Source organism: Xiphophorus hellerii, chromosome 15, assembly GCF_003331165.1.
Source record: "Xiphophorus hellerii strain 12219 chromosome 15, Xiphophorus_hellerii-4.1, whole genome shotgun sequence".
NCBI lineage: Eukaryota > Metazoa > Chordata > Actinopteri > Cyprinodontiformes > Poeciliidae > Xiphophorus > Xiphophorus hellerii.
The window spans coordinates 1,497,536-1,511,116 of NC_045686.1; the positions used below are offsets into that span (position 1 = coordinate 1,497,536).

The 13,581-nt window shown below is 35.6% G+C and overlaps 1 protein-coding gene across 3 annotated transcripts; it reads left to right on the forward strand.

The window, feature by feature from the left end:
* The first annotated feature begins 76 nt into the window (after positions 1-76).
* On the forward strand, positions 77-12,941 carry LOC116734488 (microtubule-associated protein RP/EB family member 3-like). 3 transcript variants are annotated; one of them, XM_032585920.1, is made up of 9 exons: positions 77-196; positions 6,639-6,707; positions 6,787-6,914; positions 6,994-7,139; positions 8,222-8,381; positions 8,480-8,521; positions 9,942-10,078; positions 10,221-10,376; positions 11,651-12,941. In XM_032585920.1, exons 3-9 carry the CDS (start codon positions 6,794-6,796, stop codon positions 11,711-11,713), a joined length of 825 nt encoding a protein of 274 aa, XP_032441811.1. In that variant the 5' UTR covers positions 77-196; positions 6,639-6,707; positions 6,787-6,793; the 3' UTR covers positions 11,714-12,941. The 3 variants fall into 3 exon arrangements, with proteins under 3 accessions (XP_032441811.1, XP_032441810.1, XP_032441812.1); XM_032585919.1 differs by having other exon boundaries at positions 6,790-6,914; XM_032585921.1 differs by lacking the exon at positions 8,480-8,521 and having other exon boundaries at positions 6,790-6,914.
* The last annotated feature ends 640 nt before the right edge of the window (positions 12,942-13,581 follow it).

Sequence of the window (13,581 nt, forward strand, 5' to 3'; positions counted from 1 at the left end):
GTCGTATATTAGCACTTCCATTGTATCTCTATTGGATTTTTCTAACACTCCAGTTTCGCTGGAACTGCTGCACCAAGCTGCTACTGCGCGGCGCATGCGCAGTGCCAGCAGCTTAGGTGGGAGCAGTCGGATAGCAACGGAAAGCCCAGCAACAGAAACAACGGCACGGCGGTGAAAGGGGACAGCGCTCACCTCAGTGAGTAATATCTGCTTATCTTAACTCAGAGTCCGAGCACTCTGAAAGCAAAGCTGCGGTCTTTCGGTTAAAAAATATATATTATATATACTGAATGCCACAGATAAAAACCCGTCCCGTCCCGCAGGAGACGGCATTCTTTCATTGGAGTGATGCGTGTGTGTATTATCGAAAAGGCCTCCAGAGGGGGGTGTGCTTTACATGGGGGAAAAGTGTCGTTTTCAGTCGCACCCCGTACGGACTAGTTGTTCACAGACAGCGCCGTAATGAAATCAAACCGACCCAAATCATTTGAAATGGACCTTTAGCACTCTTTAGCTCAGTTAGCTTATTCGCCTCCGTTAACAGTGTAGTTAGCCGGGGGCTAGCTTGCCTGTCTGTGCACTTAACGGTTGTAACGTCATCCGTTAAAAAGAGTCCGACTGAGCCGTTAAACCGAGCCGGACCCGGTCCGGGGTTCAGCACAATTCTACCGTTCTTACATGTGTAATAATATTAGTTTTTATAATCTGTGAAAACCGATTTAAAAAGCTGCCAACAGCGACCAAAGCTCAACAATAGACACTTGTCAAATTGATAATTGATATGAAATAAACATGAAAAAAAAAATCACAAACAATATTTACAGAGAGAAATAATTTACTGTCTTAGTAAAAATGAAGAAATTGCTCGCAGAGAGGATATAATTTAAGAAGAAATTGAATTAAATGTGTTAAAACCAGTTTATAAAGTATGTGTATTTCAACGATTTATGGAACAAAAAATTAAAAATAATTTAAATATATAAAAAGCTAGAGAGGAGCAGTTTAGACTGGGATGATGATGGAAATGTTTTTTTAAAAACAAAAAATATAAATAAGTTTTGTTATTTGAATAAAACCAAATTTCTTGATGAGTTTCTTAGTTTTTATTTGATTGAAAGAAGAAATAAAGTTCTGCTTTTATTGTTTTGTTTTTTCTTAAATGAAGAATGGTGTGTAAAATAAATAAAGTATATATAAAAGGAAAGACTCAAATAAGTTTATCCTTCTGCCTTCCTCTTCAAACAAATAGTTATGTAAATACATATCAAGGTATTTGAATGTGTTTGAAATAGATTATTTAAATCCTTTCTAAGCCATATTTACTCTTTTTATGTCTTTAAATTTAACATTTAGGACTCACTGATAATACTTTTTTATTATCTGGCACTTTAGATTGCTTTGTATTAGATTTTTTAAGCTGTTATTTACCGGTAAATTGATTTTATTGCGCGATATTATATTACACGTTTATAAACTCAGTAATATGCAAGTTTCCTCCTGATTTCACTATTTCTTAAATGTTTTTCCAAACTAATAACACATTAAAGCAAAACAAGTGAAGCAACAACTTCTTTATGCCTTTGATTTTGAATTAGATTAATAAACTTATACAGTATTCCAGTTTTGTGATGCTCTTATTCACTGTTAAATTTAATCTTAGTCTGTATTGAGCAGGATTATTTTGGGATGTTCTTCAGTTAGTAACATCTTTTTTAAAATTACATTTCTTTCCAGGATTTAGTCATTTATTTCATGTTTTTCATTCTATTGATACATAAATAAACAGTTTAAAGCATTTTAAAGTAAGCGTTTGTAACTAAAGTGAATTATTATAAACTTTTATGTATCACTGTGCAAATGTTTTAAACCACTGCTCATTTCTTTACGGTTTTGCTATAGTTTTACTATCCTAATTTTTCATTTTATTATAGTTTTATTCAGTCTGAATCTCATAGTAACTGAGTATTATTGTTTTGGATGTTTTCTGCTCAGTATTTGTTTTTTTCTTTTTCCTTCCAAGTTTTCCTGGACATTTAGTTGGTTTTTGTGTTTTCAGGCTAATAACTGATAAAAAATAGTTAAAGTTTTAAAACATTTCTGTGGTTTTAGACTCTATAAAGTACAAGGTAAATATTTTAAGCTGCTGCTAACAACCAGGCTTTAAAGTAATCAATTAAAATTATAATTTATTACTCTCCAAACTTTAATAAAGTCTTTTAAAGTTTCGGACTTGCTTTTTTCACCTGTTGCTTCTGATCGTATTATTGTTGTCTAAATATGTTGACAACAGATGAACAGAATTTGAAACAATGTCACTTATGATTATGTAAAAGAAAAGTAAAACTCTAATCTAGAATCTGTGAGATTAATTACTTTTGCACCTAAAAACTAAAATTCTCTCGTTGTAGTCAGTTTTTGTTAGTTTAATGTATTTTTTAGCTAAATAATTGGGAATAAATTGTCCTCTTAGCTAAGTGGCGAAGCGTTTAACCTGGTTGTTTGAAAGTTGTTGGCTGTGTTAACAAAACACGGTTTCCTTCCTTGAGTTGGGAAGTTTCCTTTTCATGCCTGAGTGATTGAAAGGTCAGAGGTCAGTTGATATTCTTCTAAAAATGATCAGCGACGTCTGGAGAATGCAGTGAAGGAAAACATTTTACCAATTAACATAAATTTAAGTTAACTGCTGTCTTTTATAATCGGATTAACTTGGACTGTAGCTTTCAGTTTCTTAAATTAATTTCTCATTGAGAATAATAACGTCTGAATTGTTGGTTTGTTTAGCTGGGAAAATGACAAACTTTTCTACTCTGCTTTTCAGTAAAAATATTTTTAAAGTTGGTATTTTTGTGGTTGTGATAAGACCCGATATAATTACATCTGGAGATTATTTTCTAAATCCTAAAATAATCTGACTCCTTGCTCTATGTGTTGAAATGCCTGTTAAATCATTGACAGTAAATCAGATTGTATAGTTCATTTAAAATAACTAAAATATGATAATTGTGTTAACATATTGATTATCTTTAGATCAGATCGCAGATTAATAAGGAAAATCACTAAACGATTCTTTAAAGCATATTCTGTCTATGTGTGTTCAAACATTTTTTGTCAGATTATGTGGCAAACCCTGTCAGATTATTCACAAATATGATTAACAAAGTTGTATTTTTCTTATTAAAAAGATTTCAACTGATAAAGGATGATTTAATAAAGTTTACATACAGGAAATCTAAGAAAACAAAAGAGCAAACTGGGTTTCCAACTAATTTGTATTTAATTTCCTTCATCTTATTTTAAAAAAATTGTGTATTAGTTTCATTTCCAAACCTTTAAATAAGCACCTTGTTTTGTCAAAACTCAGATTTTTGTAAATAATGAAGCATTTAAAGTAGTTATTTTTAAACAGAGACGTTCATATGGCCTCTGCTGATAATAAATTAAAAATAAATACTTTGATGTTTCTGAATGTCTTTTATTTGACCTGAATTCTATTTTAGTTACAATGAGACTTATTTATTTATGTTGACGAGACGTTCACCGGTTCTCCTGTTCAAGGACGACTTCTGACTGGTTTCTGTTGTTTGTAAATGCTGCTGCCAAACTGGTCAAACTGGCAGCGCCGGCCACATTGATATCATTAGCTTGATGCCACCACCTGTGAAGCGATTGTTCAGCACAGCTTCCTGTGTGCTGCTGGTGTTGGACCGGCCCAAAGGAAATGCTCCGGTTTTGTTGGACTGCTGCTCTTTCTGCTGCTGCTGCTGGAGACGCCAAGCAGAGCGCGTTAAATACTGGGCTAAAGGGATTAACGCAGGCTCAGATTAGAGCAAACCAGTTTATCTGCAACAAGCTGCAGGTTCAGAGCAGGAAGTGGTCAGACCTGCTGGTTTTTATTCACTGCAAAAACAAAATCTTCTTTTTATAGCTCAAATATTTTAGTACACTTAAAATAAGACCAAATTAACCTACAAATAAATTTTCAACAAGATATAGGAGCTTGTTTTAAATAAATAATTCCTTAATATTGTTGAAAAAGGACTGGCAGATTATTTAATCCATAATACATTTTTCCATGTCGTTAGTGGCATAATCTGCCAATGTTTTTCATCAATATTAACAAATTGTTTATTTAAAACAAGCTTCTATAAGTTACTAAAAAATTACCTGTAAGTTAATTTTGTATCATTTCAATTGTACTAAAATATTTCCACTATAAAAAATACTTGGTAAGATTTTGTGTTTTTGTGTTTTATAAATGTATTTCTGCAGGACTTTGTCTATTTATGCAAATCAGGTTTTGTGTTTAAAGGGGTAATTTTATGTTTTCATTTTTTTCTTGCAGTATTTCAGATGGTTTAGTGTAGGCCTGTCACGATAGCAAATTTTGCTGAGCGATTAATTGTCTCAAAAATTATTGCGATAAACGATAATATTGTTTGAAGACCTTTTTACACTGATTTAATGGAAATGATGTAATAATCCATGCGATTTCCTGCCAAAGATAGATACACTTTATTTTCAAAAGAACACTAAACTCTGGAACTGATAAACAAAATAAACAAAAACAACCACAAACAAAAATAAAATGGATTCTCAGTCTCCATTAACAAAAAACGCACTTGAAAAAAAAAACTAAACAACATAAAGCCAAAGTGGAAATAAATACTGCATTCAACCAAAAGAGTGCAGATTATGAAGTCTGTATATTATGTTGCCCTTCAGTAATAATTAGATTTAAATAGAGAAGATGGGCACATCGACTACCTGATGCAATAATTCACACTACATGATTTTTTGCTGCTATTTTTTCCCTTACAACAATCTTAGATCGTTGGTCTTTCTAAGATTGTGTTTTGTGTTACGGTAGATCGTCGTTGCCGCTCCGATCTAAATCAGGGGTTTTCCCCGACTGGGATCTTAATGCAGCCTGTTGAATGTGACAGGCAGCCAATCAGAAAGCGTGGATTCTCCTCCGCGCTTTCTGAGGGGAAATTACGGAGGGGAATCCCAAACAGCTGACATGGCGCAACCCGAAGTCCAGCGGACATTGGAGATGATATGTAGAAACAACATTAATGTTTATTCAACATGCAAAGAATATAGAAATGACAAGAGGAGGAGTTGGAGCGAAATTGCTACCGCAGTTGATAAACCCGGTAACTTTTCAGCTGTTCTTCGTTAACGTGACGTAAATAGGTTCTAATGATTTTCATTCAGTCAGGACTTTACGCTGACACTAGCCACATGCATTGCAGGTAGATTGTAGTAAAGCATTGATTAATGCCTGGTTTTAAAATTAGTTCACTGAACTTGTAGCCATTATTTTGTGCCCATTGTTGGACACCACACGGCAGGAACGAACCCGATGGAACCGTTATACCTAGGATTTCTGTCGGCTAATGTGTGGTCTGTCAGGTTTTGGAAATGGGCCGACAATCGGCCGACAGCTCTAAAATCCTGTAGTGTGCGCTGGGCTTTACACTAAGGAAATGAGGAAGGGAGCACCGGAGTTGAGCCTTTTTTTCAGTCTCATTAACAGAAAGAGAAAAAGGCCGGAAGAGACGATAATGCCGATAATTAAAATGACGTCGATAGTTTTAATTTATCGTACGATTAATCGATTTATCGTTTATCGCGCCAGGCCTAGTTTAGTGTTAATAGGGCGATCTGTTTGCCTTTGGATCCCCATTAAAAAGGCTAGTTTTGTTACATTTCCATTACAATTTCACATCTAATTTTAGTTCTTTTTTTCATTCCCTCAGACTGAATGTCCTTCACTACTTCTACTAGATGAAGATTTATTTAATGTGCTATAAATCTACATATTTGCACATAAGGGGTTAAAAAAAGCATAAGTCTTATTTTTAAAAAGCAATTAAATAGTCAATTTTACAAATTTAATGAATATTTATTATGTTTGCTAATAGGATTTATAAAAACATATATTAATGGACTAGATTTCTATTACAGTAATTTATTTATAGATGATTGCACAAAACAAAGAGCAGTCCCAATGAATTTACTCTTTGCAGAAACTGGATGAGAAAAAAAATCTATAAAACAATGTCATGTTTGATATAGCTCATACAGAAAATTCATGTGTATCTGTTAAGAAAACTGAAGAATAAATACTGATTTTCATAAAAATATATTGATAAATAATATTTCTATGGTAATATTTAAAAACACATTTTTAGAGCACAACATAAAAGAAGTTAATTTAATTTGAGATGATTCTGAGCAACATTATATTTGAATCTGATATATAAAAAAACATATTTGTTTGAATTTGTTTGAACATTTAAATGTGTTGTCAATGGAAAATGTGCTGTATTTTTAACAATGTACTATATTTGTATAAAAGGTTTCATCAGATCATTCAATTAGAACAACAAACACTTCGAGTTAAAATTCAGGCCTTATCAGATGCGCATAAAAATGTTTTAAAATAATTACAAAGCTATTTTCTTTACAATTACAATAACTGCAACACATCTGTACCACCACATGGTGGCAGTAAACAGTCATAAAGCAACACATTATTAGCTTTCTTCTTCATCTAGGTGATTTAAAACACGTTTTACCTTCTGTGATTAATTAAATTAATTGTAATAAACATGATTTGTTTTTGTCTACAGATCTTTCTCTTAGGTGGTCAAACCCCGACTGGTTATCAATCAGTAAACACCAACGTAAAGTAAGCACAGGTGAGCTTCTTTAAGGAACAGCTTTCTTGTCGTTTCACACTGATCCTTTAGCTGCTGCATGTGTTGATAATCTGTGGAGCAGGAGGATGGCGGTGAATGTCTACTCCACTTCCATGACTGCGGACAACCTGAGCCGCCATGACATGCTGGCCTGGGTCAACGACTCCCTGCAGCTCACCTACACAAAGATCGAGCAGCTCTGTTCAGGTTAGCAGCCACGTTTCATAAGCATTAATCAGATCAAACAGAGATTTTATTCCATTAACGCCTCCTCCTCCTGCTGCAGGCGCTGCTTACTGCCAGTTCATGGACATGCTGTTTCCGGGCTGCATATTGTTGAAAAAGGTCAAGTTCAATGCCAAGCTGGAGCACGAGTACATTCACAACTTTAAGGTTTTACAGGCTGCGTTCAAGAGGATGAATGTGGACAAGGTGAGACACGACGATCGCTGCTTACTACCTCAACCTCTTTAACCGTCTGATGCCAGACGCCGCAGATTTTACCTTCCTGCCCCTCTGTTAAACACCAACATGCCTGGTATCCATGGAATGGTCTGACATTTAACTGACAAAAACCATTTGAGCAGAAATCAAAAGAAACTTTGTATGGAGCTCTGGTAGTGGCAAAAAAGTATATATTTTGGTAGTTTTAATTTTTTTCTTTTTCAGTGAAATGCGCCTGAATTTGTTGTAATTTTTCTTCCTTTTAAATCGGATTTCCAAAAAAATACACTTCAATTGGAGTTAAATATAAGAATTTCTTAAAGAAATATTTCAAAAACCAGCAATTTTAAACATGTAAGAATAAGTTTAGTAATTCCCCGTTTTGCCAACCTGTGCCAAAAGCAAAACGCCTCGGTATTTTTTACTAAAACATCTGTAAATTTGCTTTAATTTACCTCAGCTGCATCGATCTTTTTACAAGTAATGGTAGATCTATGGTTTCCAAAAAAATCTATTACTCTATTAATGATATTTCTAGAATGTTTATATATGGTATAATGCAAAAATAATTCTGGAGAGGGACAAAAAAATCCAAGCTCTTTTATGTTAAAGTCCTAATTTCTCTGGATACTTACACTCTTGATGGAGTCTCCCAGGCGTTTGGTTTATTTTGATACAAAGATTATTATTATAAATAGAAAAACTAGATTAGATTTGGGTATGTTAGTTTTAACACACGTCAGAAAACCTTTTGAGGATTATGAGGTAAATAATAAAAAGCAGACGGGAGTAACTTTCCATTCTCTGACATTTTTTAATTTTTTTTAGAATTTTGACTTTTTTTCCCTTAAAAATCGGATCCCTCCTCTAAATTCAGACTTTTTTCCCCCTAAGAATTAAGATTTGCTTTTATACAATTCTGATTTTTTTTGTCCCTCAAAATCGTCCGTTCCTTAAAATTCTGGGCGATTTTTCTCCGAATTCTGACTGTAATCTTCTGAGATTAAAATCCAGATGATTTTTTTTCCAGTGTTCCTAATCTTCCGCTCCTCTCCTGCTGCGGTTCTCAGATCATTCCTGTGGAGAGGCTGGTGAAGGGAAAGTTTCAGGACAACTTTGAGTTCCTCCAGTGGTTCAAGAGGTTTTTCGACGCCAACTACGACGGGAAAGAGTACGACCCGCTACTGATGAGGCAGGGCCAGGAGGGAACTCCACCTCCACCTAACCCAGGTACAGAGGACACCAGTGTGTGGACGTGTGTGTGTGTGTATCTGGTTCAGAGCTTCATTTAATAAATCATCACCTCACCGCATCCCCTCTGTAACCAGGGGAACCCATCCATCCCAAACCTAAGCGACGCCCTCGCTCAGGTAACAGCCTCATCCAGCATCAGCTCGCCGTTTGGGTTGTTGATTCGACGGTTCTGGTTTGCTGTGAGCAGCCTTGGTGTGTTTTGGTGTGTTTTTGTTGTGCTGCTGTCGTACTGCCAAATAAGTGGGAAAATAAACACAGGCTGCAGTTGATAGGTTTATATAAGTGTAGAATGTGTAAATAAGCCAGAAAATATAAACATTTTGCACTTAAGATAAAAAAAAACTTTTTCTTTAAATATGTTCTACCCAGAATTTGTTAAGTGGCATTTTTAACTTCACCTGGTTCAAATTCTGCAAAATAAATCTCCTATTAAGCAGCTTTTGTTATCAAATTATTAATCAGTAAACCCAAAACTAATCAACAGATCAGCCCTTCGCTGTAATTATGTCAAGTTAAGCAGAAAGAGACAAACTTTTCACACGTTGATGTTAAAAGAAGCAGCATTCAGCTTCTATGCTCCACAAATCTGGAACAAACTTCCAGAAAACTGCAAAACAGCCGAAACACTGAGTTCCTTTAAATCCAGAGTAAAACACACCTGTTTAGAGTTGCTTCTGAAATTTCATAAATGAAACATTAATAAACATTTTGATGTGTAACGACGGCACTTAACAAAATGTAATGCTTCAGTTGTTGACTCTGTTCTACAGCTTTATGTTTTTATCATGTAAATCACTTTGAACTGCCTTGTTGCTGAAATGTGCTAACGACATGTTTGGTTGGTTGGTTGGTTGGTTGGTTGGTTGGTTGGTTGGTTGGTTGGTTGGCTGGCTGGCTGGCTGGCTGGCTGGCTGGCTGGCTGGCTGGCTGGCTGGCTGGCTGGCTGGCTGGCTGGCTGGCTGGTTGGCTGGTTGGCTGGTTGGTTGGTTGGTTGGTTGGTTGGTTGGTTGGTTGGTTCAGATGATCAACCGTTCACAAAAGTAATGTTATGTTATTTAGGCAATAAATGGTCATTGTTTTAATTAAGAAAGGAATTGAATAAGTTCATTTTTTGCATCTCTGAATGTTTTTCTAATATTGTACAAAAAGGCTAAAATAAGAATGTGTCTTTTTAAAATCATTTTAACATATTAATTGTCAGAATAATCATTAGCTAATTTAAAACTAAATTAATTGTTAGCTGCAACTGGAAAGAAAGTTTGCGTTTCAATATTGAGGGACTCTGGGGTAATAAAAACAGCTTTTATTACCCTCATTTAATTAATCCGATTAGAAAAACTGAGGACAGTTTCCATTTCTTTGAAGGGTTCTGGTTTGCCTTAAGTTTTATCTTCAAAGTGAAGTTAATCAAAATGTCAGAGTTAAGCTTTTCTGTTTGTTTACCGAACGTCAAAAGCAGAAAATGCAAGGAAAATATGAACCATAAAAACGTCCCAAACTGCTCCAGAACTATAAAGACTTTTATTTCTGTTTCAGTCCCCATGAGAACGTCTCCCACAGCGCCGAAGACCGTCCCCGTCCCCCAGAGACAGATCAACCCACCAGCAGCCCGCAGAAACAACCCAGTGACCCGCAACGGGGGAGACGCAGAACTCATAGAGCTAAACCAGCAGGTACCGCGGTTCTGTCCGGTCCAAACCCTCTCTACCTGCATGAGGAGTCTCAGGTTAACCGTTCCAGGGATGTAGCTGCCCAGTATGTTGAACTGGTTGTGTCTGAGTGTCCCAGTTTGTGTTTTTTGGTGTCTGGTTGCAGATACTGGACATGAAGCTGACCATCGACGGGCTGGAGAAGGAGAGAGACTTCTACTTCGGCAAACTGAGAGACATTGAGCTCATCTGTCAGGAAAACGAAAGTGACTCCAACAGCCCGGTTCTCGGCAAAATCATCGACATACTGTACGCTACAGAGGTAAACGAAGTCCAGCAGACTCAAACACCGCCACGTTTACAGAGCGAATACCGTAACAACCACAAAGAGGACATCAAAACACATCCAGAGAGTTTCATCTGAAATACTCACTGCCTTTGAAATCTGTTATAAAATGTTATGTTGAGCGGAGTTTGGTAGTAACTACTTACATTTACTTTAGTAACTTTTTTGAAAAAATTTTAATTTAAAAGTATTTTACAACGCTGTACTTTTTACATTTACTTGAGTAGCTTTCTTACAAACTATCGCTGCTTTTACGTTAGTAAAATATCCACTGAATGAAGAACAAACATGTTTTAACCAGAAATTCACCAAACACACACCTGCAGTTTTTATTAAGTTTCATAGAAAGAAACTGATTTGAAAAACTGTTTATTTTGCCTGATTTTGTTTTATTGCAATTATGTTATTTAGAGGAATTATTTTCAATTTGGTCTTTAAAATACCAAAAGTTCCACTTACATTTTATTTTGATAAGTCTAATGATGTAGTTTTAAAATATTAAATGATTAATGTTTTGATCAGTTACTCAGTACTTGAGTAAACTTTTCAGCAAATACTTTTTTAATCTTACAATAGTTACACTGGCAGGTTACCATTTGAAATACTTCAAGAACAAAGATTGGAAACATAAAATTATCCCTTTAAATACAAAAGCTGGTTTGCATAAACAGCCAAAGTAATGTAGAAATAAATGTATGTAAAGCAGCACTGCAAAAACTCAAAATCTTACCAAGTATTTTGGATTGTTTCTAGTGCAAATATCTTGAAATAATAGAAAATCAACTGAAAAGTATCTTTTCAGGAGCTTGTTTTAAATAAGTCCTTAATATTGATGAAAAATATTGGCAAATTGTTTCATTTATAAAATGGAAAAAAATGTAATAAGTTAAATAATCTGCCACTGGAATAACTACTTTTTTCCATCAATGTTAAGGAATTATTTAGGTAAAACAATTTGTAAGTTTGTTTTGTCTTATTTCAAAGATACTAAGATATTTGTACTAGAAACTAGACAAAAATAATTAGTAGGATTTTGTGTTTTTTAAGTGTGCAGCAGAAAACAGATGCAGCTTTTTTGTGAGACAATTTTAGTTTGTGGGTAATAGTTTCTCCATCTGCATAAAGCAGATGCTGACTTTGGGGCAAATTTGTATCAACTCTGGTGACATCCAGTGAGAAAACGTTTATGGAAACATTTAGTGACATCCGAGCAACACAGATATAAAAACTGACTCAAACTGTCTCCACAGGAAGGATTCGCGCCTCCAGAAGACGAAGAAATCGATGAAGGACGAGATCAGCAGGAGTTCTGAAATCCTCCTCCTTTTTTTCCGCCTCCATCTGCCACCTGTCATACTTTAATCAGACCATCAAGTCTTTTTTTGCCTGGTTTTATCCCCATAAGTTCATTCTTAAACTCTCTGACTTCCTCCATCTCATTCACGGCTTCACATGTCCATGACGACTTTGTTGGACCGGCTAGCTTCCCCCAGACTTTGACTTGCAAAGGACGCTCACCCAGATGCGTCTGGACCGGCCCGCCCCGGCCCGTTTTGGCTCGACTGACTAACTCTAACCTGCTTCCAGAGGAGGGCAGACGCCCGGCACGGTGAGTCACGTTCAGAGTCACAACGGGATTTTAAAGCGCTTTCCTGGAGACAAGCCGCTTCCTTTGCACCAAGAGTTCATACACGAAACACTAGCAAGTTTTACAAGCAATGTGATTGTTTTCTTTACGAGCTGAGATTATCGAAATAAGGCCTGCAAAATGGAAATATTTTGATTACATGATGACAAGTGAACGATTAGACATATCAGACTGAACAGCACACATGTACATGCTTCAAGCGACTCATCGCCCTGAGGGAAAACATCGGGTTCATCATGAAACTGCTCTGACGGCTCGTTAGGTGACCACCGCATGGTGTATTTATGTTTCTATTTATTTATCTTTGTTAATCTGCTCTGTACAGTTTCTGAAAAAAACAAACAAACAAACAGTGGTTTGGATTTGGGGAGATTGAAGGTCTTGCACTAAATGTAGCGAAACAAGCCGAGCGAAATGATCCAAAATGCCAACATGCAGTGACTGGCTGCTGCCAGGAAGACACAGGAAGATGCAATTTTATATTTTGTAGATTTGTTCTAAAGAAGTATGTTTTTTTTCTTTTTTTATTTGCATTGAATTCCTCAGTGGCCAAGTCAAAGGCGTCTTTTTATTTATCAAACAAATATCAGGCTATAAAATCTATGAATGAACAAACACTGCAGACCAACACTACTAAATACTAATGTTTGACTGTGTTTATTTAGTTAAACATGTTAGCTGCTACCATTATTCCTCTGTTGCCGCATTTGAGTTTTCACGTATTGCAAAACGCCAACATGGCTGCCAGCAGAGGTTTGGTTTGTTGTGATTAATAACCAGGCTGAGCAGCCGGAGAGGAGAGCTTCTCACCACGGCGGCCGGGTGACCAACTTGCATCATTTGGATTTACTGCTGGAATGAAATAAAGCTCTGAGGTTTCAAGAAAATGAAAAGTGTTTGCTGCTTCATTTATTGACCAGATTATCTGATAAGTGATGTCAGGTTTATTCCTGTACAGCTTAAATACACTAATATTCCTATTATTAGGTTGCAAAAAACTTGATTCTGTTTGGTTTAAAAGTTCTTGAACTGAGGGTGACATTTATTGTCTTGCAAATTTAATAATATTGGGAATGGTGCGAAACCAGAATGTTTCAGTGTTTTCAAAAAGACCCTAAATAGTAAAATATAATCGCTGATAATTATTGGAACAATACACACTTGTAATAATGAGCTTATGATTTTTAACCAGAACTCAGGCCTTCAACTTTCAGAACAGGGATGTCCAAAGTGTGGCCTGAGGTCCATTTGCGGCCCTTTAGATGATTTTGTTTGGCCCTTTGGTTCACAATACAACAGTGAATTCACAATTAATTCAATATTTTTACAAATAAAATTTTCTTACTTTTATTTATTTAGCTACAAGGCTAAATAAATACAAGGCTTTTTTTATTAAACTTGTTTCTGCTTTTATTTATTACACTTTATGCTGCTTAGCCTTTGTTGCCAAACGTAACAAAAAAAGGATAATAAACTGCATTAAAGTTTTTTAAAATAACACACCAACACAATGCATTTACAGATTCCTTTTCT